The sequence below is a fragment of the Melozone crissalis genome, unplaced genomic scaffold (genome assembly GCF_028551555.1).
Source record: "Melozone crissalis strain CALT ecotype California unplaced genomic scaffold, PUWL_Pcris_2 ptg000006l_1, whole genome shotgun sequence".
In the NCBI taxonomy this organism is placed as follows: Eukaryota; Metazoa; Chordata; class Aves; order Passeriformes; family Passerellidae; genus Melozone; species Melozone crissalis.
The window spans coordinates 17,282,161-17,309,538 of record NW_026535784.1 but is presented as its reverse complement, the minus strand read 5'-3'; the positions used below and the strand labels follow the sequence as shown (position 1 = coordinate 17,309,538).

The window sequence follows — 27,378 nt, the reverse complement described above, 5'->3', positions numbered from 1 at the left end:
ACTCTAGAAACAGATGCATGTATGTACATAAACAAAACTAAACCAGAAAAATCTAGCCTGAAAATACACATATATGTGATAAATGATGCATACAAACATTGCACTAAAATCAGCTACGTATTAAAACTCTGTAATCATTCAGGGCTTTAAGACTAGCCCCTTACACATTAAGAAAGAGTTTTAAGGAAGTGACAAAAACCTTAAAAAATGTACATGCAAAAATTTCAGCAAAAATTAAGAAATAAACTGAAAAACTTTCTCTGGAATTTTCTCAACCAAGGACAAAGTTTGTGAAGGAGGTTTTGTATACGCAAAATGTTTTCAATCACTAATTGTTTCCCTAATCACAGAAACAAAATAAAATTACTTCTTTATCTTTGTGACAGGATTTTAAAATTTTTGATTCATCCATGAGGTAAACTGGCAATAACCACTTTTGAACCTACTAAAATATAATAATTTAGTTAATTGTTTAATTACAACCATGACTTACACATGAAGTAGGTACTTTTGAACATCCAAACATTTTATACTGACATTACAAAGTTCAATATTTAATAAGCCAAATTAAGTGAGAAATCCTTCACCCTAGTCTGATGCCATGCTAGCAAAATTAAATTGTTATACTATAAAGTTACTAGTGCCTTATAAACTCTTTTTACCCTCCCACTCATTTTATATGCCAACACAACAGTCTTATTCTACATCAAAACCTCTCATGAACATATTTCACCAGATTTACAGAAAAAGATCACCTGACTATCCCTGTGCAATCCATAACACGATTTTTGCACAAGGCCATAAGTACTCTGAGTCAACTTGTTTTGAGCAAAAGACTCCAATATTTCAGCAGCAACTTACTCCAGAAAACAATCATTTAAATAAATTAAAAAACAAAACCAACTTCATCCTTCTTATCCTATTTACCAACTCTTTGCAAATCTGTGGATAAATATTCAAAGGAATTTTGCTTTGCAATATTTATCTTGTTACTTTCTTATGTTCTTTTGCTAAGGCACCATTCTGAACTTATTCCAAATGGTTCAGGTCTCCCTCCTTCACTGACATGCTAGAAAGGAAGATTCCTAATAAAGGCTTGTGTCTTCAGCTGCTGTCTAAGAAGTCAATACCAGACTCTCATCTCCCTTCTTTTCAAACTAACACTTTCCTTTCTTAACCCCCTTGCTACTCCAGAGTAGGCCAGAGTAAGTACACTGCATCCACTCAGTTCCCTCTTTCACAAGAAATGGGAAAACATAAAAAAGGGAGGTGTCACTCAAGAAAGCAAAGTGCAGTGCACTGTCATGCAGAAAAACAGCAAATTCAACTTACCAAAAAAAAAAACCAAACCAAAAACCAGTTTTATAATCCCACTGCCACCCCCTCAAAGAGCTACCAAAGCAAGAGGGAACAGTTCAATACTTCCAAAATATTCCTTCAGACTCACTCCGGCTTAAAGCCAAAATCAAGTGCACACCCTGAGCCTATTATGATGAAGAGAAGCAGAAATGCCACATAACCAGCACAGTGCTATGAAGCACACAGGCTGCGCTAGCAGCTGAGCTCAGCACATCACATCTGCATTCTAGAGCGAGCGCCTGCTGACCTTCAACGCACAGAGCAACGCCACAGAAACAATCCAGGGCTGGGGCGGGGCAAAGAGAAGAAACACTTCCGTCAAAAGCACATTGAAGAGCAGTTCTCTAGATAAGAAAGGGTCAATACCAAGAAATACATTTCCTTAAAATGCTCCCATGTTCTTTAAACCTATCAATAATTTCAGACATGGAAGTTCTACCAAATTTCACATTCTATTTCATGCCCCCATATCAACATATATTAGGTGACATATTACATCTGTCCTAGTAAAACTAGGTGACATTAGTTTTGCATACTATTTGTTTCATTTACTGATAAAAATACTATGTTACTAATAAGTAACTTGTATTTTAATGTATCTAAGGAGCTACAAGCGTGAATACTGTGTGAATTCTGTATTACTGTTGCTTAGACAGTCTAGAATTTTCATATCTATCACAATATAAAAGAACAACACGGAGGGATATTCTTTTCCTGTCAGAACACAAAACATCTCAAATATTAAAACCATCTTCATTTTTCAAGAGTTTGACCTGGAGCACCACAAAGTTTTAGCAGAATGTTTTTAATTTAAGGTAGGTAAATACCCACTCCTGCTAATGTTCAGCTGTTGAAACATTACTCTACCAAAACACTTAAGAGACTGTGCCTTAAACCAGTCTAACAGTGGCCAAGGTCCTACTTCCCTTCTTATCACAGAATTAATGTCAAGGAAGGGGTAAGATTTTGTAATAGCACTCACACAACTGCACAGCAAACATCTGAAATAAGCACATATTAGCAAGACAGTTCTTTCACTTTAACCCAACCCCTGATTTGATTCACCACTGAACACTGCAAGTAAGAGAAGAAGGACAAAAGCAGGAAGAAGAGATGAGTCTGGAAGAGGAATGTGACACTGCTCCCTGGAACTGCCTTAGGACTAGTTAAAAGAATTCTGAGACTTCAGCTCCAGTGTCTGCCCAAACTATTTCTGACTAACCCATCACATCAGTCTGGGAGACCAGAGGTGTAAGTGCCCCAGCTCTCGAGGCAGAAGCCCCAAGTGCAGTTACACAGTGACTGCTCGTGTCACTGAGGGACAGTGTGGTGACACTGGCAAAGCTGTGCCAGCCATGAAAGGTGCGTACATAACTGCTCATGCTCTCTCCTGCACTCCTCTAAGGGCCCCTGCCAGGCCATGTTGAGCTATGCAAGATACTGACAGGCCCTCAGAGCACAAACTGTGTGCAAGAGTTACCAAAGTGATCTGAGCCTGCTAAGACACTCGACATCAGTGTGGGCACAGTGCAAAGGACTCCTGCTCCCTTCAGAAGAGTGAGGGCTGAAAGAAAAGATGCATTTTTCCCATCTTTTTATGCATGGTTCTGTTTTTGATGTAGAACTGAAATACCCTGCAGATAAAGCATGCTTTAATAATAATTTTGAACCATTCTTTGAATTAGCCATTTTATGAACATACAAAACCATTTGATGCAGACTCTGCAGCAAATTCCATGTATCTATCCTACTTAGGTTAGCAATTCTACATATGAAGGAATCACAGGATTCAGTTCATTTTAAATTGATTATGCTAATTCAATCACAGTCTCAGAGCTTGAAGACTAGCGAAAATAGCTCAAGAACAGTTTTTCTGTGCTAGCTTCCCACATGGACACCCTTATTCCAAAGTGGAAAGGCTTACCTAAACACCATGAAGGCTCTAAGAGCCTCCCAAGAAAATACAACCCAGCTACCATGATTTCCATTCATGTATGCTGCCTTATTCCATCACAGCCTCCGGTACTTTAACACATCCTAACACAGCAAAAACTCAAAAATACTTCCTCACAGTTCCTTTTCAGCTAAAAATAAAAAGTAAAATATTATCAGCTTGAGCTAAAATACCTGTTTAAGTAAAATATGGACTAATGTATTTGTGTGTTTGAGTTTCTTCCTCCCTTCCTGAAACATTCCATAGATGTATTCAGAATCTGAAGGCATGTTACCTTAAACTTGTTTCTTTAAAAGTAATTAGACTTACAGTCTTTCATTAGTCTTTCCCAATCTGAACTGTTGATCATACTGGCTAATAATGAATAAAAATTATGAAATAATGAACTTCAATTAGTTTCCTACATATTTTGTGACAAAGTAGACAGGACAGCCCTTATCAGCCATCCAACAGAAGAATGACACTCAGGATGAGCCCGGCTCTCCCAGATGTTGGCACAGCCAAACTGGAGTTATACTGCAGGCCTGACTTTTATTTACAGTGTCCCATAAAGCACAACACTGACTGAAGCTTCCTCTGTAGCCACTGACACTCACAGCATCTCCCTCCTGTGCAGACACTCTGAAGGACACACAGGAGCAATCCATTACTTTAGCAGAATTCTGTTGCAATATACTAGATTAACAAACACAGATCTGGTACTTAAAGAAAGTTACTTTTGCTACTCACAGAGATACTTTATTTATGATGCAGGTATTATTTCATTAAATACTCAGGGCAAGCATATTCAAGTGCTCCCAACTCTAATATTACAAATATTAACACTGATATAATCTCAAAGGAAAATTTTGGATAAATCAAGACTGCAGAAGTGGACTACATCCAACTCAGAATATTCAGTGATTCTGTGAAACCTCCCTCGAGTGCCATATAGAATATTATCTGCCAAACTTCCTACTCTTTGCCATAAAATAACTGAATCGATTCCTTTGCTAGATCTAAATTGCAGAAATTTTACTTAGCTTGTCAAAGACAATGAGATAGCCTGCCTGTTAATGATAAACTTTAACCTAAAGCATTGTCTCAATTTAATACCAGCAGCAATTATTAGTGTAAAAGTGATGAAGTATAATGACAACAGTCCTTATTAGGATTATGGAATCCAGGAATCTAAAAACCATTTAACAGGTAAATAATTTAAGAAACACTCTAAGTACTTGCACTAGCTTAATGAAAAATAAAGACCACTGGACTGCTAGCCAGCAGTTTCTTGCAGTTTATACTTACACAAATTTATTATGATAAAATGTTAACTTTATTTAAATCTCATACTACATAAAGTGAACTAACCTTAGGACTCGTACACTTCCTTTCTATTAAAAGAACTCCTGAAAACAAGCACAGAAGAATGAATGCAAGACTGGAATTGGTAAAGGACTGGCTAATTTTTAGCACTGCTTTAGGTTCACAGAGGGTTGTTACCAGAGGGTACCATCATCAGCTACAATCTATCCCCTGGTCCTAAACTGATTAATCCACTCCTGTAACCAGGGACTGCTCTCCTCCCTCAGGTTTTCATGACATTACCAAAAACAACCAAATGAGTCTGACTCCAATGCAGACTTAAATTTTTCTGTTTTCCACTTACTCCCAAAATCTTTAGGAGTCTGCCAACTGATATGTAGACCACTCACTGGAAATCTGGACCCCACTGGATACACAATAACATAAAAAAAGTCACCAAGTGACACAGGCAAAAGCAATAGATCTATTCTTCTCTGCACAAATATTCTGCTACCAGTACTTGGCAAACTCATAGGTCTGGTCAAAGGATCACTGACATTGCATATTTTAAATCACAGACTTAATGCTAGTACTGATTAGTATCTACATAATACTGATCCTAAAAGTGCACTGGTATTATACTCACAGAATCTGAGGAACAGCTACATGGTTCAGGTAAAGGGGTGTTAACTATAAATAAACCAAATAATTCTGAAATACCATCCCACGTGTGAGAATAACACGCAGTTTTTTCACCACTTATGGACAAACTCGTTTGATGACAAAGATGTACAGAACCATTCTCTGTTATTCCCCAGTACAAACTAGAAGATATAACCAACACACCCCAGATAGGATTAAGGAAACCAAAGATGCACAGTAATGGTGTTTCACTATTCTTTTTATGCAGTTATAGGAAACAAGTCTAAACCTTGTCTTGCCTAAAACTGTAGGCATGGCTAAAAACACAGCAGACAAAATTATTTTGGTGATGTACCAAAGATCTCACAAACAACTATTTTAAAGTTAAGATAATCTTCACATTTCAGAGAAATGAAGCTTAAAGAAATAGTACAAATCTTGTATTTGTTCTACTTTTAGGGTTCCAAACTAGAACTTGTTCAACATAAAAACCCTGGCAGCATTGCATCTACCAGAAAAACCCAGCCTCCAATTTGTCATACAATAGTGAAAACTTTTAAACTAAAAGAAATGGTCTACTTCAAAATTTTTCTATTTGTTTACAGGGAAAGGTTTCACCAGATGTGGCAATAGAGTTGGAACCCTTTTATGTTTTCTTTGACAAACAGAAGCAGTAATTAAAAACCAAACATACTAGAGATTCTGTATCCATGCAGGTAGCAACAGCTGGGTGGCTTCTAGTCCCCACCTCCTGCTCAAAGCAGGTACAATATAAGCAGGTTGTTTAAGAATGTGTTGAGTTTTGAACAACTCCAAGCACAGAGACTCTGCAAGCTTGCTGATCACAGTGCTTAAATGTTTGACTACTACCATTGTAATTTTTTTTCAGTGTCTAGCCAGGATTTCCCATGTTGCAGTTTGTGTCTGCCACCTCTTACCATATTCCCATGCACTTCTGAGACAACTTTGGCTCTTCTCAGGAGCCTCTCATTAGGTATTTATAGATAACAGGAAGATGTCCCTCTTAATAGTTCTCTCAACAACATCAACTCTCTCACTGTCTTCTCACACATCCTGTGCTCTTAACCACCTTGACAATTTTCTGCTCAGTTCATTTGTGTATATATCTGAACACAGAGCACCACAGTGTTCTCTCAAGCAGAGAACAGAGGTGAAGAATCACTTCTCACAACTCACTGCTACACTCTTGCCAATGCAATCCAATATGTGGTTGGACTTCTTTGCCACCATCACGTTCAACTGGCTTTTCACTAGGTCATGAAGTTCTTTTCCTGCCAGACTGCTTCCTTTCCAGTCAGTCTCCTGACTGTACACATGGATGCATGGAGTTACTTCCTCCCAGGTGTAGCACTTGGCACCTACCTCAGCTGAGCTTCAAAAGGTTCCTGCCAGGACATTCATTTCTCCAGCCCACTAAGATTCCATTTTGCATAGCAGCCCCAAGCTCCACACACACTTTTTTAATGATATGCAGGCCTTTGGAGAGAGTGGAACCAATATAATAATGGCATTTTAGGCATTCTTATGTTTACACCTTTTTTTACCTTTATGCCTCTCAAGCAACTAAGCACAGTCAAGCTTTTTTCACAGTTGTCCTGGTTTTGGCCAGAACAGAGTTGATTTTTTTCCTAGTAGCTGATACAGAGCTGGGTTTTGGATTTAGTCTGTGAATAATGTTGATAACACACTGATGTTGCTGGGTACAGCTTACTCTTGAGTCAAGGACTTTATAGTTTCCCATGCTCTGCCAGTGAGCACAGGAACAGCAAGCCAGGAGGGTGCATGGCCAGGGCAGCTGAGCCAAACTGGCCAAAGGGATGTGCCATCCCACAGAATGTCACACCCAGTACAGAAACTGGGGGGATTGGCTGGGAGCTGCTGATTGCTGCTGGGATGGGCTGGGAACAGATGAACAGGTAGTGAGCAATTGCACTGGCATCCCTTGTCTTCATCCAGCTTTATTCTTCTCTCTCTTTTTGTAATCTCCCTTTCCATTATTTTTACTATATTTTACTTAAATTATTAAACTGCTCTTAACTCATGGGTTTTACCTTTTTTCCAATTCTTCCTAGCTCATTGTGGGGAGTGGGGTACCTGACTGAGCAGCTGCACAGTCCTTACTGCCCCCTGGGATTAAACAACAACAACAATCCCACTGCACTCACTAAACTTCTACTGACTTCAATGGGACTATTCTTACAAGTCAAAGGTTAAGCACATGTATCACCATAAAATGCATACTGTTTAAAATATGTATGTTGCTGGCTCAGGAACCATAATAGAAGAAAATTCATTCTTATAAATACCTGCATTGCTTCTACATGATAAATAAGAAGAAAAACAAGAATCCTACTAATGCAAAGTACAATTACAACCAGAAGTTTCCACATTAATGGATTCAGTATCTAAGACTGTCCAAATATAAGCAAACTAAAGCAATGAAGTTTTTAGGAGCTTGAAGATGAAATATCTACGGCTTTTCCGAACAACAAAAACATTTTCAGAGATGTTACTTAGTACCTTGCTATATACTGAAATAAATCACAAGATCTCTAAAGGCCTACTCACTAGGTCTTTACAAGTCCAAGAAAGGTATGGCAGACTACAGCTATTTTTCCCTTCCCTTTTGCCTGCAAATCACTGAAACACATAGCAGACTCCAAAACAAACACTCATTTCCTTCTTGGAAATCAAGTTCTTGAAGTTTTTGTTGTTAACCCACTATCTTTGCTTGAATGCTGTTTTGGGTTCAAGCAAGTTGCAAATTTACACTGCTACTTCATAACTGTTCATGAAGATACTCACACTCCATAATTGCAGCTGAGTTAAATTTACTCACAGCTCTACCTGAATTTACCTGCCATAAATGTCTCCTCATATTTGTAAGAGAAGAACACTTCATGGTAGACATACCAGCAATTCTCTTCTTGCTAGAAGGAAGCTATGTTTCCCAAAGTGTCACCTTCAATACCAGATTAGAGTTTTCACTGCAAAAGTTATCAATTAGTAGAAAACACCTTACATTTCCACATGATAAAAGAAATTGGATGGCCAATTAAACATTGAATCCTTCCCTGCTAGCACAGTCTAACTTCTTCAAAGTAAACACTGATGCTTTATTAAATCACAGAAAACAAGTTACACGTAATGTTTAACATACCTGATAAATTACAATACATCTCAGCATCAGTCTTTAAGTGACCACAAGAACTTTCATGTTTCTATTCATTATTAAATGCCAGGCAAGTTCTCCCTCTCACAAGATACTGAGAGCAGGTAAGGATTTGGCTACCCAATGCAGCACTCCAGTAACTTAATATAAAAATAACACAGGTAACCTTCACTAAAACTTTCTCCTACTTAGTAAAGCTGGATACTATTCTCCTTCCACCTCTTCATTGGTTTCTCCATCATGCTGCAGCTTCATACTTTTGTTCAACATGCATTTTGTAGCTTTATAATTTCAGCCCATAAAACCAACAAGAAAACAGATTAATGAAATGACAGAAAAAGGAGAGAAATAAAGTGGAACATCTGATCCTTTCCCTACACATATTTAACCAGTAAAGTTACTACCTAGATGAACTTAACAACTTTATCCTTGTTACAGATGCACAATACCTCACCTACCTTAGAACTGTAAAGCTTTCTCCACACACAAAAGTAAGAAGTTTAAAAATCATACTTTAGAGAGCACTCCTGACAAAGAAACTTTGATTATTTGTATCTATTTGATTCAAATATTAAGAGATGCAAAGTTACAGGTATTCCTCTTATATAAACAATACCCTACTTCTTAAAGTAATGTGTGTTTATAACAAAACTACCAATAATAAAGCAAGCAGTGCAGAAGCACTTTTCTCTTCCTCAAGTGTGAAAAGACCTTAAATACTTTTACAAAACACTCAGGAAGTCCCAGACTCAACTTAGAAATATGGAAGATCCTTCATCTCTTATTTGTAAACCAGAAGCAAGGTAGTATTCCATATTTTAGTTATTTCCCAGGAATTGCATTCAAGGAAAAAGGAAGTGCTAAGTAACATGCAAAGTCTATTTAGTCCTGAGTGGCAAGGATTCCTAGATCCTTATCCATAGCAAGGATAAACACACTTTACAGTGAGTTTAGCACTTCCAACACATTCTTCAAATGCAGAAGGAATTAACTGTCATCCAGCTGCTCCATTTAAAAACACTTCTAGTTCCACCACTCTATTTCAGCATAAAGGTGAGTAGTGGAAGAAGACAGAGAACAAACTTCCTATGTACTTTTCTCCCTGTGTGCCTACCCCCTTCCCAGGCATTTGTGCTCCTATTACATCTACAAGGAAAACGGGAGGAGGGGCTGCTCTTCAAGTAGTTTGAAGCATTAAATCAGGAATAATTTAAGAACAGATAATGTGAGCCACTTTGCTTTCAGAGAGGGACTTACAAACCTCTAAACAACAAATTTTACATTGCCATTCATTAAAAAGATTTATTTCTTTTTGAAGAAACCACGTTTAATAATAATTTTAGTAAATAGTAAGAAAACTCCTTTTTGTTTTGTGATTTGTAGTATTTAATTGGACCTTCATTCATCATCCCACTCCACATGTTTTCACACCCGGTGATAATGACACCATAGTTTGACTGCACTGGAATGTACAAACATTCACAAAAAAACTTTGCTTGCAACTTTGATAACCATTGAGTAATGCTGAAATTTTGCATTCAAGACATGGGAGTCAGTATAGTCTGTAAACAGCAATTTTATACATACTAATGCATCATGACACTTATGTAGCTTGCTAATGGCAGAAAAAAAAGAAATACCAAGAGTCTGCTGTACTATGATTTTGAAATTCCATTAATTGAATTTCATAAGAATTATGACCTTTTTTCTGGATAGCTTTAGGCAGCTCAAAGGCTATTTTCAAAATTCTGTAACTGCATCCTAAAGACTAAACAAAGAGAAATAATCAAAAATGAGCACACTAGATCCAACCTTTACAGTAAGAAAATTTACCATTCACCTCCCCAAAACCTATGTAAGTTAAGGTTTCTTTTATTTTCTCTACATAAAGCAAAGGTAAAGGGTTTTGAAGCCTTTAGAAAGCACATCCAAATAGACCTCTTTGTTTCCACAGTATCAGCTGGTTATACAGGGTATGAGGTCTACATTCTCTAGCATTGGTATAAAGGCATCCACCTAGAAATTTCTCTTGGTCTCCATGCAATTCTGTGTTTGCTGTGCAATAGCTTGGCAAAATCAGCCTGGGCTCTAAAGGCAGCTGTAAAACAAGGGACGTACATTTTTCTAGGGGCTAGTTCAAGATGCATAGCAACAATGTTTTTAGCATACAATTTAAAAGTACATCAACTACTGCTACCCTAAACGTGTTTTCCTAAAGCCATTAGTACCTTTCAAAAATTATCCTCTCATTTTTTCTCTGTGAATATGTCCAGATTTCTGAAATACCAGCTTCAAGAGTTACATATTCACATTAATATTTCACAAGGATCTAACCTGCAACATCATCCCAAGTAGGACGACAATGACGACACAACCATTAAAACCTATCTGGCTGACGTCCACCAACTCAGACACAGACACAGCAAAAGCTGTATTGATGCAAGCCTGCAAACACTGCTATTTATTCCCCCAAACTGATCAGAACTTCTTTACTGCTGCCCTCAAAGTAGTCAGCCTCTCTTACTGACCACCACATACCTCTGAACATACTGAGAAACGAGGTAACATGACTGAAATGAGTGAGGCTTTAAAAGCATCCTTCTGAAGGTGAGTAAGCCTGCAGTGGGATAAAGGAAGTTCTGTATACAGGGAAGCTAAATGGAGGTTTAATAGCGACCTCTAAAAAACTCCAAACATTAAACCTCTACCCTGCAGCCTCCGGCCCTGGCGAGCCGAAGGGGTCAGCTGAAGGGGATGTGTGGGATCACGTACCCCGGCTCCCCCTCCCCAGTCCGCTCCATCCATGCATCCATCCATCCATGCATCCATCCCTGCCGGTGCCGCGCGGGCGGACGCGGGAGGGCGCGTGCCGGGGGTCCCCGCGGAGGCCGGGCCGGCCCCACCCGCTCCGCTCCGTGGCCTCCGGCCTGGCGGCGCTCCCGAGCACCGACCGCCGGCAGCCCCGGCCGGGGGCCGGCCCGCCCGGCCTCTTCGGGCCCTGCCGCCGCGCTTCCCGCGGCCCCCTCCTCCTCCTCCCAACGGCTGGCGGGCCCCGTCTCCCCAGGAATCGCCATTCCCCTCCCAGATGCCGTGGGACGGGACCACCTCCAGCACGGGGAGGTGGGGCCGAGGGGGTGCGGGTTCCCCACGAAGGCCGGCGGGGCACCCGCACCGTCCGCTGCTGCCCACGCTCACACGGGGGAGGGTGGTGGTGGCGGACGCGCAGGGGGTGGGGGGAGAGGCTCTGACCTCTTCGCTCTTCAGCACCTCCTTGAACTCCCGCTTGATCCTCTGCACCGCGATGTTGGCCATCTCCGCAGCGGGCACCCCTCGCCCCCTCCGCGCCGGGCCCAGCGAGCTCCGCCGCCGCTCCGCTGGAGAACTCCCGGCCCTACCAAAATGGCGCCCGCGCCGAGCATGCGCGAAAGGGCCGCCGCCGCTCCTCAGGAGGGGCCGCGGCAGCGCGGCCGGAGCGGCACCGGGGCGGCGGTGGGGCCGGGGGGGCCGTGGCTGGACGCTGCCGGTGGGGCGACTGCGGCGAGTGGGCTCTGGGCCGCCGCCTCCCCGCTGACCCCGAAGGAAGGGTGCGCTGCCCACCTGTGGAGGCGCAGGGGTTCTCCCCGCCGGCCGCCCACCCGCCCGTCCCGGGAGACACCTGCCCGAGCCGCTCGCCCTGTCACGGGCCGGGCGGGCCCGTGGCGAGAGCGTGAGGAGGCACCCCTCAGGCAGAACCCCGCCGCGGGCGGGCCTCGGGGCGCAGCTGAGGCCGTTGTGTCGTCATGGCTCCCGCCCGGCCCTGCACCGGCAGCGGGGTGAGCCCTGAGGCGGCGGGTCGGCGAACGGCTGAAGGAGCGGCCTTGGGAGGGCCCGGCCCGGTCCGCGGCAGCGGAGAAGTGGCTGAGGTGTCGCGGAGGAAACAGCTGGCTCAAGGAGCAGCTGGTATGTCTGCTGCTGAAGCCCCCAGCAAAAAGAACTAGAGGGCTCCCACGTAACTTGAGAATCTGCTCACCCGGGCCCATAACAGCCATTCTCATCTCTTTTTTTTCCCCATTATGCTCGGCAGAGAAAAATGTTATTCCTTCCACGTCTCTCCCCCAGACCTGCTCCTCGTCCTCTTCCCCCCTCCCCCTGGAGACGCTGGTGTCTCCTCACACGGGAGCGGGAGAACTTGCAGGCCCAGAAACAGGTTACTTAATGGCGACAGTGAAAGGAACTGCTGCTTTACACAGATTCTGCTACAATGTTTTAAAAGTAGAGTAAAAGGCAAAGGTCAGCCCTATGTAATGGACATTTTATTGCAGAAGCAAACGTGGGCACCCACGATGCTGCTTCTGTTCTGAAATCTGAAATAGGGAAACAGCAACCATAACTTCTAACCTGAGGTGTATAAAATAAGGTATGGGATCGAAGAGCGTAGCTTTTCAGAGAAGAACATGAGATTGGATTTTAAACTGTTTATTCAGGAGCTAGAGGCTTTCAAGACATTAAGGTTTACAGGAACACTTTATAGGGCCCCCTTTTAACGGTGCAGTGCAGGACAACGTACAACACAGACATTCATCTCAACAAATGTCGACTCCTGGTAGGGCTGTTATCTGCAAGTGTCATTCATTCACCTCCATTAGTATACACAGCAATTTAACTACTATATACACTATAAAGAAAATACAAGCCACAAAAAAATATTTTTTTTTAAATCTGTCAACTATATACAGATGCATGTAGTCCCTTTAATGTGTTTACTCTTCCTATGTAGTTTGACTGGGAAAAGTTCATTTTTCTGTAAAAATGTTGCTGCATGTGCATCTGTTCATAAATTTTTCTTTTCAGATGAAAACTTTAAAATGTTTTATACAATCCAGTTTTTCAGCTGAGGTTTTCAATACCTTTATGAAAAGGACCGTTTTTCAGTAGGCCTGATTTCTTTTTAATGACTTAATAGTGGGATCTTGTACTTTCATTTTCAGAATAATTTAGACATCTGAGTTCCACTGATATGTCTCAAATTCTTTTCGAGGAGGTAGGCCATGGCTTTTCTGTCACCAATAGAGAAAGGATGATAACACTTTTTTGCTAGGTTTGTAGTGTGCTGAGCAACTATGACTACTATAGACAAAAATAATAAAGGTGGTACATAAAATCTCCTGGTTAAATCCTTCATGTCTTTTCAGACAGCTCACAGAAAGAAGCTAAGCTTCCAATATTCAGATTTTGCTCTGAATGGAGTGGAAAACATGACCTTTATTCAGTGTCAAAATCCTTTGTGTTCCTGTGAATATGCTTTTATGTTATAGGTAGTGAACATCCAGTAACAGCCAAGGTAAAGGGCAATGATTTTGTCTGGTTTGTACCTAGGTTCATTTTCATGTGCTCATTTGGATTACAAATGTCAGAGTCTGCTGCTGCAAAATTGAAATTAACATGAATTACTGTATCTCTTTTCCTTGTTATGTCCCATTCCTTTGCCTTGTCCTTAAGTAGGCATTTTTCACTTACAACTGTTTGATATTCACCATAATACTGTGTTAATTTTCTCTTTGCTGAAAGACAGATATAGAAAGGCTTTTTAGATGGTAGGACAGAGTAGAGGTGAGTTTTGCCAGGATCAAAATCTGTGTAAAAATCAGTACCTTACATAATCAGCATGCTGGAAGTATCACTTTACACCTCCAATACTGTTTTATACTTTATTATAATTTACTATTTTACAGAAGGTTCTACAGGGGTTTAGGGTAGAACAGGACCATAGACTTTGAATAGGTGTTTTGGGGTTTGCTTTGGATTTTTGGAGGGAGTTGGGTTTTTGTTTGTTTGTTGTTTTATTTTTGCTTTGTTAAAAAAGATAATGCCTAGACAAAAATTGAGAATATAGCCTCTTGGTGTGATTTCAGGGACTTCCATGTCTGACTCCCTAATATATTTTATGGTATGTTGATAATAAAGCCCTGAATTAAGTTCTCATTAGTATTTTGCCCTTAGAAAAATCCATACACAATATGTACAACTGTAGTGCATTGGACATAGCTATTTTTTTTAATTAAAAATATTTGTAGTATATATGATTTCAGGAGATGGTTCTTCATTGACCCTATCACCATTTTAGTCTCATACTGAACAACTCTTTCAATAGCAACTTTTACAAACTGGCTGCAGATTGGTTTATGCTTTTGCCTGTTGGTGTTGATCACAACTAATAGAGAGATACAATTCTGAGTATCTATGACTGGCATATTGTTTTGAGTTTATTATGTTCATATTCATATTCATAAAACTCATATTGTTCTATGAGTTTATTATGACTGGCATATTATTTTGAAAGACTTCTGGAAGTGGGAGAAGGAGATACAGTTGAAGTTCAAGCAATGTAAGGTTCTTGCAGGAGGGAGATTGGTAGGGTCAGTGGTGGTAAGGCCTCAGCCCAAGCTCTCAATATGGACAGGCTAACAATATTCATTAGCCAATGCTGGGATAAGCAAACATCCTAAACACTGTCATTTCCCATGTACTGTGGGAAGTGCTGTCTATCATGTAACCTATAGATAGGAAGGAGTCATTTCCATTTTCATGGAAAAGTGGCTGTGGCTCATGCCACAGTTTCCTATATATAGGAAAGAGAAATTTCCATTTTCATGGAAAAGTTGCATGGCTCTTCTCTCTGACTATGGATGCCCCCAGCCCCAGGGCACTGCCTGGGGACTCCAAGATGCTTCTGACAGAACCAAGTGCTTTCCGTTCTTCAAGTTAAGATTCTTGGTGATCTTTTTCTCATTTCCATATTTTCCTAATTTTATTCTTTTCATATCAATAGGACATTTTTATCGTATAATTACTCAGAGAAAATTTGGAATTATTGAGATAGTCCCCTGTGATTAGAGGAAAATGAGATTTTTGAAACATTAACTTTGCAGTATGCAGCATTCTATTTCTCTTTTGCTGTTTTATGTCTTGCATAACAAAACTACCACCTCTTCATCTTGGCTTCTTTAGTTTAGAAAAATCAAAAATGTCAGGCTTGATCTTCTCTCTTTGTTGCTGGAGGATTACTTATTGGAGAGGAAAGCTGTCTCAAGAGATATGTATATTGATTTCAACCCCTTTAGAAACAGGGGTTGAACCTGTAGCATTTAAAATTCTTATTTTATTTATTTCAGATATCCATATAAGGATTAACTTTACAGGCTGTGTTAGTACTAGATTATATGCACTTTGCATTTAAATATTTGTATGCTCATTTATAATCGTGCTTTATTTTTTAAAAAGGCAACAATTAATATTCATAGAACTAGGTTATTTTTAAATTTAACCTTCGTTTTCCACGGAAGGTACACTTACAGCTCTCTTTCTATGATCCCAGCTTTTACCAGAGAAATGCAGAAATTGTCTTTTTTATCTGCATATCATTCAGCACATTTCGGAGACTAAGAATAAATTTAGCCCACACGTTTATTGCATTGCCTGTCATATTGCGTTCCTGTTGTGGCAGCGTCTGGATGATTCACCTTACCTGTGATTAGCACTATCATAAAATAACGAACTGGTCGTGCAAGTTGACCGAGTTTTAAGATGTCATCTTGAACTTTCCTGTTCCTCCCGTAGGTGTCCATGTCCGGTTGCGTGGCCAGGTGTAAGAGTGCCCTCTCCTGGGTGGAACAGGGCAGCTTGCCTTGCTCGGCTGAGACGGGTCCCTCTGTTGGGAAGCTTTCCTTTGTCCGGCCGTACCTGTAAAAGTATTTATAGAGAACTTGTAGGAGGTCTGTAGGCAGAAATGGCAAAACCAGTAGAACAGAAATTGTTCGGTGTTCAGGAAGAGAGGGGAGGTATTCACTCGAGATGCCTGCGCTTACCAAATGATACTTTTCATGTTGCTAGCAGGGGAAATGTATATGCATTAAAAGGCAATAAGGGTTCTAACTGAACATTAGAGTGATGTGAAGTCACTCCGGTTGAATTCATATGATGCAATTCATCTGAATTAGTGGAGTTGCAGCAGACATCAATCTATAGCATAGCAAAATTTTCATTAAATAATGAATGGGCAGAATTTTTTTGTAGTTTAACAACACCCTATTGTCATTCACTTGTTAATGGCTGTTATTAGAAATTGACAGGACACCCTGGACTTTTCATTAATTTGATATTGGTCTGCCAATATCTTCTAAATTAATGTTATATCTGAACATGATGTTTCTAGTAGGAAAACCTAGATACAAAAACACCCAATGCTTTTGAGTCTGTGAGCAAAATTACTGGTGTTTTAAGTTTCCACTTTTTTGTGGAGGAGTGATTTTCAACTGACAGTACATACACCTTGAGGTCCATGGGCCAATTCTTGTGGCTTCATGAAGAAACAAAAAAAAAGAGGGGGGAGGGGGAAATAGGTTCAGCTGTGAAATAGTTCTTGTAATTTTGCAGGAGCTCTCAAGTTGATTAATATTCTTAATAATCAGGCATCTACCTTGAAAATTTGGCAGTCAAAGACTGACAACTTGATTACAGGGAAATAGAAGCACTTCTTATAAAGTGTGCTCTTTTCTTCCTATTACAAAAAGAAGATAGCAGTCTTTCTGAGGATCCTTTCAAAATGAAAGTAAGCTGTGAATACAGAAATAGATTTCACAACCTAACATGGCTTTATTAGTAGTTTTATGAATATTAGAGTTATAAGGGAAGAGAGGATTTAACCAATCTTATAAAGAACTTAGTGACCATGCTGTGTTGCTGGTATATTATTGTCCACTCAAAAAATATTTACTACCTTGAGTGAAGAATTTGTACCATTTTAAGTATTTTGTGTTATCATCTACTAATGTAATAACTTACAGTATGTTATCAAATCTGTGTAACTCTATTTAATTAAATATTGTGATCTTTCTTTCACAGAAAGGTACAAAAGGGAGTTAGAGCTGCCTTAAAAGGCCAGCTGCACATTATCTTCTCCTCATGGCAGGATTTGTGACTGAATAACATTTGCTGCTATTTTAATAACTATAGGGGCTAAAATCAGATCCAGACTGATACTCAGTAAAGTCTCCATTTATAAAAGTCATCAGGACTGAAGTATATCTGACCTTTTAGCTAGAAGCTTAAATTTATTGTTCAGTGTAGTGGTAGCCAGGGAAGTGCCTAAATGCAGCAAGTAAGGAAGAGAGAAGATAAAATGGCATTGGTATTTTGAAGTGATTGTTTGGGGGGTGGAGTTAGAGTCTCTCATTAGGAGATTTGAGTTTGGAATTAGAACTGAAGCAGCAAAAAATTGTGAAGCAGTAATTGAATGAATATGGGAATCCAGAATAAATTAAAAATTTAATTTATTTCTTTGGTAGTGGTCTTTACTGCTAAAATATTTTCATATTCCTAACAATGTAGATAATCTGAGTGCTGGGAAGCTCACTGTATAAAGAGGTATATATATATATATAAATATATATATATATGTATATATATATATAAAAATTTGTGTCTCTGGGATGGTTCCACCTGGCTATCTGTATTTTCCTTTGAGCAGATAGGCAACACTTGTTCAGGGAGTTTATGTTGCAAAGTGATCTGCATCACTGCTGTGTCTTCTCAAGAGAAAAGGATGAGAGTGGACACCTTTCCTCCTAATGTACATAACTTGAGACATAGAGCCACCAACACAGGCTGCAGAGTGTACCATGCTCCTGCAGGCAATAGTTTTATGAATGGCTTCATGAGGTGGTCCCACCTCAAAAAAGTTTCCAGCTGTAAGAGAATATGCATTAAAGATGAGTGAATAACCACAGTATAGTACAAGAATATGTGCAGTAAAATCAGAAAACTACAAGCCAAGCCACAGAGACAACAGACTCCAGTATACTTTGCATATAAATTGTTAAGAATTCCTCCAATGGTCTCTCTGTTTTGTAAAGCACAGGGCTTTTTAGGGATCCTGAAAGGTAGGGCTAATAATAAAAAAGCAATCTGGAGCTCTTGAATTCAGTTATTATTGCTTGATCCAGCAATTTTTGATTCTGAGGTTTTTCAAAAATTGTATCTAGAATTTGAATTTACTTTTATGATTGCCATTTTGCTAAATGACATGGGCACCATGTTATCATGTGCACCAAATCCACAACTGATGGAAGCCTTTTGGAACTGTCTACAACAAAAATTTACAAAATAGTGAAGTTTGTCAGAGATCATCTAGAAAAAGCTCAGCTCTGACAGATGGGTAATTTATCAGGCTCTGTTGTTGTAGATACCATCCTAAAATAGCTGCATTTTGGAGACTAGAACAATTTTGTACTAAGAAAAAAAACCCAAGTTTTTCTATTAATCTTACTACAATAGAATAATAATTTAGAATTAAAGCCTTAAGTCTAAATTGCTAGTCAGTGTTTGCACCACAGTCCTGTAAAAAAGTTAATTGAATAGGATTGCAAATCACAGAAACCAGTAAGCACCAATTCAAGAATAGAAGCCAGGACAATCTGATCTTTGTTGTTTTCCTAACCTGATTGTCTTCAGTTTGTCCACATGGCTAGCAAGAACACTGCACCTGGCAATTTGTTAGAGAACACTGAGGATAAAGTCAGGTTAAACAAACAAGGCTCAAATAGTGTCCTGTACTGAGTAATGTCCAGTTTCCCTGAACACAGCAGATACAAGCCATTTTTCTGGTCTGTGGATTTCTGCCAGGCATGCAATGTTTCACAAAGCAGGATCTAGACAATCCCTACTATTCTGTGTGTCTGTCTTTTCAGTAATAGCACATGCCTTTGTTTAGGTGGAAGATCTAGTTTAGATGTAAGGAGTTTCTTGTCTTGAACATTTTTCTCAAACAAAGGGTGGCAATTATAACAGTTTCATTGAAGAATAATCCATCTAATAAAATTCCATGTTACAGCTTTCCCATGTTTCTGACAGTGCAAAAAGATCACATGGTGAATTGGAACAAGCTTTTAAAGGCAGTATTCTGGACTGTATCTTTGTTTCCCCAAACAGGGCTCAGTCGTACTGGGAAGTATTCAGTCATCCTGTGTGACTGCCTCTTGATTTTGCAGGTTCTAACCCTTAGTGATGCCTTGAGAAGGCTGACCTGGAACAGAGGCTAGACAGAGTTAAAGAATAAAGTAGGGATTTATTAAAAGGCCTTAATGGATACACCTTGGGCAGTGTAAGAGCCCAGCCAGGGCAACAGCCAAGATGAACCCAAAATGGTCACAAAAATGGGTGACCGGTCACAGGGTCTCTCACTTTTATAAGTTCTGGTCCATTTGCATATTGGAGTTAATTGTTCAATTATAGCTTTAGGTTATGAAGTTCATCCTCCTTATTTTCTCTCTTCAGTCCACCTTTGTTTATACTTTTTGGGCCTGGAACTGGTAACAGTTTTCCTTGGACAAGCTGGAAAAGGATTGTTTTGTCTACCTACCTTATGAAGAGAACTTGCTAACACTTTATAAAAAGCTCAGAGTTACACACTAAAGCAGCACAGAATCTGAAAAATACAGAAGCTAAAACTTAAGGCATCATTTGTCCTAGGAATATTGTAATATTACACTGTTGGTCCCTTCCCCAAACACAGAGCAGATATAAAAGGTATTAACTCTCCCAGCAGACTTATTTATAGGTGCCATACTATCCCTGTATCTTAATATCACTTATTCCAAATAATTTTACTCCCACAGAAATTGCAGTGAAAGTGCTTTGCAGGTGTATCTACTCCTGGCTTCCCTCTTGAGTGGCACAGTATCACAGAATCACAGCAGGGTCAAGGTTGGAAGGGACCTCTGCAGATCATCTAGACCACCCTTCCTGTCAAAGCAGGGTCAGCCAGAGCAAGTTGCCTTGCCAGGACCATGTCCATTTGAATATCTCCATGGATATGAGATAGCACAGCCCTTCTGGGCAACCACTACCAATGTTCAGTTAGCATCAGAAAAAAGAAGTGTTGGCTCTTGTTTAGCTCTTGTCCTGTCACTGGGCACCATTGTGAAAGGACTGGCTACCTCAGTATTTTCTCTACAAAGGAGTTGGGCTTCTGCTATAATACAGCTTCAGCTTTCAATCTTTCCATCCTTTTTTTTCAGTAATTATCTTCAGCTTTAGAGACGTTATTTATGTCTAATGATTACCTCAGTAGCTTAACAAAAGGTAACCACAAGAACCCATTTAAACACCAAAAATGTAAATTCATACTTTCAAACACCCAAAAGGTTTCCCTCAATCCGTGTGGTGTTTTTGCAAAATCTCTGAACGGTGAAGTATGAGTTTAATTGAATTATATAATGTTTGGGTTGGAAAGTACCTTAAAGACAACCTACTTTCAACCCCCTGCCATGGGTGACACCTTCCACTAGACCAGGTTACTCAGGGTCCTATTCAACCTGGCCTTGAGTACTTCCATGGATGTGGCAGCCACAACTTCTGTGGACAACCTGTTCCAGTGCCTCACCACCCTCACAGTAAGAAATTTCATCCTAATAAACCCATTGTTAAAAGTCTCTCCAGCCTTCTTGCACGCTTTTAGGTACTGGAAGGACACATTAAAGTCTCCCAGAGCCTCAGCTCTCAGCTGTTCCTTACAGGAGAGGGGCTCCATCCTTCTGATCATCTTTGTGGCTTTCCTGTGGGCTCATTCCAGGAGATCCATGTCCTTCTTATGTTGTGGGAGCCAACGCTGGATGCAGTACTCCAGGTGGGGTCTCACAGGAGCACAGTAGAGGGGATGAATCGTGTCCCTTGACCTACAGACCACGCTTTTGATGCAGCCCAGGATACAACTGGCTTTCTGGGCTGCAAGTGCACATTGCTGGATCATGGCCAGCCTCTCATCCACCAGCACTTCCAGGTCCTCCTCAGCAGGGCTGCTCTCAATCCATTCTCCTCACAGCCTGCATTTGTCCTTGGGCTTGCCTTAACCCAGGTGCAGGACCTTGCACTTGGCCTTGTTGAACTTCCCACAGAGCCACCTCCCTCCAGTGTGTTGTTTGCACCACTCAGCTTGGTGTTGTCAACAAACTTGCTGAGGGTGTACTACAGAAGAATTCTTTTTTCCTGACCAGACAGTGTTGTCAAGTTCTGTAAAGTCAAATTTTCTCTCTTGCACTAAACCACTTGTAGGGTTTACAGCTCCTCTTCAAAAGGTGTGACATCCTACAGCAAACATCCAGCTGCATCATACCACACCATCAAACAAAATTTGCTCAAAAGCAAATGTGCACAAGTTAAAAACTTTGCATTATGTCTATAGGGATCTTGCCCAGTTGAGAGAGCAGTCATTTCTTGTACACTTGTCAATACTCATGTTCGAATAACCAAAGTAAAAAGCATGTTTGAATGTGCTACAGAAACCAGAGTATCACTTACCATGATGAGATTTTTTTTTTCAACAATGTAATTTAGTTCTCTGTAGTCCATACAGAGATGCTGCCACATTTTATGTGATAGAATACTGATCTTCAAGTGCTGACTGACAGAGTTACGCCTTTTGATACACCTCCTCAGGAAAACATGAAATGTCTTCTCTTCTTGCCATATCTTTTTTATTAGTAAATAATGCCTTGGCTTTTTAATGGATAGTACTCTTAAATTTCAATCATATACCAAGTGCTTAATACTGACTGCAAACTGCATATATCAATTTCAGATCAGAGTAATTTTCAGTTAATGACCAGAACATCTCAATTCATTGCTGCTTCTTAGTTATATCTAGCAAAGTGTTTTTAAAAATCTTTTAGGATCTTGATTTCATTTTCTCTTCTCACTTCTGCACCTAATATCAAATCTGCTTGCTTGCATTTTAGCTTGTGGTTTGTCTATCAGATATGGCTTCTTCTACTAGGCATTCACTTGGAAATGAAGAGGGATTAATTTTTATTTCAAGTCTGTGAGAACTGTAACAGTTGAGGGCTCTGACTCATGTTCAGAGGCATTTTGAGACTAAATGCTGAAATGGCCCTGAACATAGAGGGTGACATGAGATGTGTTTTTCCCAAGTGGCAGCAGTTTTCAGATGAATATAGCAACGTTAGCTGCTGGTAAATTTATGGCTGCAGATAGCTTATGTGAACTACAGTTGCTTATGAAGCAGTTCACTCTGTTTCTCATCTTTTCTTTGCAAGAAAGCCACCACAGTTGAACAGCTGCTATTATGATTTCTGTTCCAGAGGAAAAACAATTTTTTAAGGTTATAGCAGTGTTGGTTCACTTAGACCACATTTTAAGAGGAGATTGGCCTAAGCTATTGCAAAATAATGTTCCCAATACTGATTGGATAATTATGAATGAAATTTAGTGGACTATTAACTTATGTGGTTACTGAGAACATACTATTCTAATACTACAGAACCATTTCAGCCTAATTCAGATGGTGTATCTTTACCAGTGAGTGTTATCATTAACAATTTAGTGGCTCAGGACTTAATCCTCTATTTTTAAATTGCTTTTTGCAAGCCTGACCTTATAAGCATCCCAATTGGCCTGCTTGCATTTCATAGTTATTCTAAATCACTAGTAATTATTCTAGTTACATGTAAAATAATCCTTGTCATTCCCTCACCTTCAAATTTCCTTCATCCATTTCATAGTTTGGAAAACTTCACTGGGCAGCTGTGGTCTGGCAGCATTGCAGCAATCCTTTGTGGTCATTTTCCCTAGACTGTGGCTAATTGATCCCAAAAGTCTGTGTTGGTGTGTTGATGCTTCAGGAGCTCAAACGATCCTCCATAGATCCTCTGACAATTTCACTGGAGTTTCTTGTTTCCACTGAGCCATATTTTTTTCTGTGAGTTCTGACAATTGCAGTTGAGTGTTTAAGATTAGATCTGCACATTGATAGAAAACCTGGCAGTATACATTTGGTTCAGTGGTGATTACATGAGCAAATATCAGTAAAATTAACATAAGTACACAATGTAGTCTTTGTGCCAGCCAATTCTCAGGCTTGCTGCCTAGTATCCCAAAGGGCTTTTCAATTCTCCAGAGCTTTGTGAGATGCCAGACTAGCTGAATTCTAGGAATGCTTGCAGGCAACTTTTTTAAAGACTTGGCTTCTTTTTCCAAAATTGGATTTCCTTTTCAAAAAATCTCAGTGTTGCTGCCAAAAGGCCTCTCTTACCTTGATTCTACAAGGGTATTTAATAATCTTTTCCTTTCCACTTTCTAGGTGCCAATTTCAGACCATTTTGCAGACCTCTTCCAAATGGCTCTTTGGTATCAAAATTTGCAGCAGAATTTCCTTAGAATTGCATTATCTCCTTATTATGAACTGCATACAAGAAAAGAGGGAGCAGACAGAAAAGGAGATACATTAGGAGGATTTGTCCCATTTCTAGGTCATTTTTCAGATCTGATGAAACTGCATGAATTGCAGATGAACAATTTCCACTCCACAGAATACCTGCATGTCAGCAATACAATGCCTAGTGACATGACTTATGCAGCAAAGATGAAAATAACATCAGCAGAAAAAGAACTTGAGAATGGGAAAAGCATTGTTGTGTCTGTAAACAAGCTCATTCATTATTTGGCAAGTTAGATCACCAACAGGACTCCTAATTTACCATTGCCTACTGAGGTAGAAAAGTTGAAAGCTAGCACTGTGACGTGGAATGTGACACCTGCCTGTTGCTTACAAAATGCCCAACCCACACTACTTTCAGACTATGGATGTAGAGAATGTATAGTAACTTTTGCTAACTTCCACCCTCCTCCATTATAAAGGGTTTTGGTAGAAGGAATATTACCACCCTCTGCTCTTTAATCAGAGCTGTCTTCATAGTTTTAGCCTGGCAATGGGCAGCACAATTCTTTTAGTGTGCCAAAATCAGTAGATTCACCATTCTATCCCTGTTACTACCTGATTTTGAATGCATCTCATGGCTTTGTTCCTAAAGTAGTCTACATCACTGTTTTCATCATAGTTTGACTGCCAGAATGGAGACTTCATAGAGAGAGTTGAAGATAGCCTCCATATCAGGATCTTGTTTTACTGCTGTATTGTGCACTAAATTTGTGAGTGTAAAGGGGAGCAGATGGCTGAAGTCTGGGAGTAGGAAGCTGAGATAGAATCAGTGCCTGCAATGCCTTGTTCATTTGCCCGTGGGAACCAGGAGGGCCAAATTCTGACGGATGCTCTGGCAGAATGTTTTATTTAAAATATGCAGCTACTTTCTGCATACCTACCTGTATGTTCTTGCTGATTTGAAAGCAATAAGCTTATACATTGTTTCTCTTGCTCCTGGTCCCTACTTTCTGTGGTTCCTGTTGCCTGCCCCTCTTCCTTGACAGTTCATCCTCTGCAGTTTCATACATGAGGATAACCCTTTCACAAATCCATCCTTCATTAGGCCCATGAGCTTCCTGTACTTCCAAACATGGGAATGGAAACATATATGTTGAACAAAGAAAAATAATCGGAAAAAAAATGCTATTTTGCTGTCAAAAGTAAGTGCAAATAACACAGGATACTGGAAAAATCCTCAGCTTTTTACTGAGACCAGGTAAGTAAAACTATTTTCAGATATGCTGAGCTTTGCAGCATACAACATGGGGTGAAGAAATGAGAGTAGGGAGGGGGAGCTTTTATCTCACCCAGTGGGGCTGGTTGGCCAGCCAGGTAGTGCTTCTTGCACACCTCTTCAAGGCACAATTTCAAAACATTACCAGATATAATGCAAGTACCTGGATGGGGTGATGTGAGAAATGAGCCAGAAAGATGTAATGCACTGAGGTCTGAGAAGGCTGCATTTGATTCAAAGTGAGGAAGACATCTGAGCTCTAGCTGTGCCACCATTGCGCATACTGCTTCCTTGTAGATCACACAGTTGTCATCACTCTCCACTCATGCCTCTCCTATATAGACTCTTTGCAGGCTCATATTATTTCTGTCAAGGCATCTCATGCTGCTGGTCAAGCTCACTTAGTCTTGCCCTTCCAGTTCTAGGATTGTTCAAATTCAGTTCTCCAACAATGAATCACTGAGATTCTCTTATCAGTTTCAATGGTTCCTCCAAATATGCCTGATATCATTTTAGCAACTGCTGTTTGACCTTGTCCAAGAGCTGCTCGGCAAGAAAATAGAAGTGTTTGGCATTTCAGCCTCAGTTTGGCAGAAGGAACCCTCCTCTCTGCTACTGTGCTGTTGGCATTTCTCTCCTTTCTTGTTTGAATCAAGACTAACTGCAAGCTGTGTCTGGTTTGGGGATTTCAGGATCTCAGATCCATTTTCTAGAACAATGGCTAGCCCTGTGTATGAGGTGTGGGAGACAGGCAAGACTGGTTAATGGTATTGAGAAGCTGCCTTTGCTTGTTTCAAGGGTGGCTTGTTCCTGTTGAAGGGTTAGGAGAATGGCTAAGGGAGAGCTGGAAAGAAGGATACAGCCAACAGTTGATCATTCTTCCTATGACTGCCCTCTGACACTATTGTCTAGATTAGCTTAGTGTTTGGCCAGGACAGCCAAAGTAAACGTCAAGGCAAGCATACCTTGATATTGTCAATCTTCATAGTTCCTGTTGCAGTCCAAACTCCTGAACGGGCTGTAAAGAAACCTGTCCTCCCAAGAAACATTGAAGGGATATGGCTTCATACTTCCAAATTAAAGGTAAGTTTTAGCATCCCTAGTACCTTACCAGAGTCTTAGTTCCCTGGATGGAGGTAAACAAGATGATACCAGTTCTGCATATTTTAGCTTTTTTGTGTGATGGCCTGGCTTTGTGTCAGTGCCTTGCCTCCCTTTTCAGTATTGCCACTGCTTAGCTGGGTGCTAAGACAAGAGAAAGGACTAAAACGTGGGAAAGAAGAGGCAAGATCCGCAGCAAGTCAGGACTGTGTGGCATTGCTACACAAAGGCAGCCTACCTCCTGACTCTCAGAAGTGGAATGGATATGTTCAGGGCCAGCTCTAACCAGGAAGAGTTGGTCTGCCTGCATCTTTCAGAGAGAGGTGGCTCTGTGCACCAGTGATGGCTGGACATGCAAGGCTGCCAACTGGCAGTGCATCCAAGACATGGCAAAGTAGCATAGGCTAGACACTCAAGTTTAGGAAAAAACTTTCAGAAAAAAAGCTGTTGCCACAAAAGGAGGCTTGAAAACCCCATGACAACTGCAAATAGTAATGAGAACAGCCACATGTAGGTCATATGAGACTATGCAGCACTGGTCAGAGGTACCAACTTGAGAGCATTTGCAACTTCTATCCAACTCTCCTTTCTCACTCTGATTGCAGTACTGTCCTTGTTTCTGGCTTGGAGGAGGTAAGCCAGCCTTGGAAATATTGGAGAACAAGATTTTCTTCCCTGTATAATCCCCACTGCCTTATTACATGGTATCAGTGTCTCCAAGACCGGATGTGGTCCATCTTTCTGTATTGGGAGTATGACACTCCCTTTCCTTGTCTGACTGAGAAGCCACAATCTGATTTTCCTTTCTAACTTCATTCACAGCATCTAAGTACCTATTTTGATGGATGCTTTAATTGCTTAAAAGCCCGTGAGTCACGAGCTCCTGAACAGACTTTAAATTTCAAGATGAGAAACTAGCCTGTAAATTGCCTCGTACTTCGGTGGGGATGGCTGGGGCCAACCGGCCGAAGCGCCCGTGTTTGTGTCGCGGGGGCTGTGGCGGACCCCAGGCACACCTGGCCCTACAGCAGTCCTGTCCCCGCGTCCTCTCCTCTGACCTACCGAGCTTTATTTTATGGCCGCCGCGTTGTTGGGCACTGCGGCCCCCCGGGCCCCCGAGCCCGGCCCTGCCGGACAGCGCGGCCCGGGCCGCGGCCGCCCCTGCCCGCAGCAGGGCTCCGCTCCCGTGCCGGGCGGAGGGCTGGCAGCGGGGGGCGGGACCGCGCGGCGCCGCCCCGGCCCCGCCGCCGCCGGGAGCCGGCAGATCCGGGTCTCGTGGCGCGGGCTGACGTGTGAGCCGGCCCGAGCCGCGGGCCGAGCCGCGGGGCCGCCCCTGTCCGCCCGGCCGCCCTGCCCCTGCC

General features: G+C 41.0%; 1 protein-coding gene across 1 annotated transcript in view; it reads right to left on the bottom strand.

Annotated features, from left to right (window-relative positions):
- Positions 1-11,851, bottom strand: part of UBE2K (ubiquitin conjugating enzyme E2 K) — a 39,284-nt gene extending 27,433 nt beyond the window's left edge. Inside the window, exon 1 of the mRNA XM_054294003.1 lies at positions 11,682-11,851. Coding sequence (XP_054149978.1) covers positions 11,682-11,744 — 63 coding nt within the window. The 5' untranslated portion in view covers positions 11,745-11,851. The remainder of the gene's footprint in view (positions 1-11,681) is intronic.
- Positions 11,852-27,378: the final 15,527 nt, after the last annotated feature.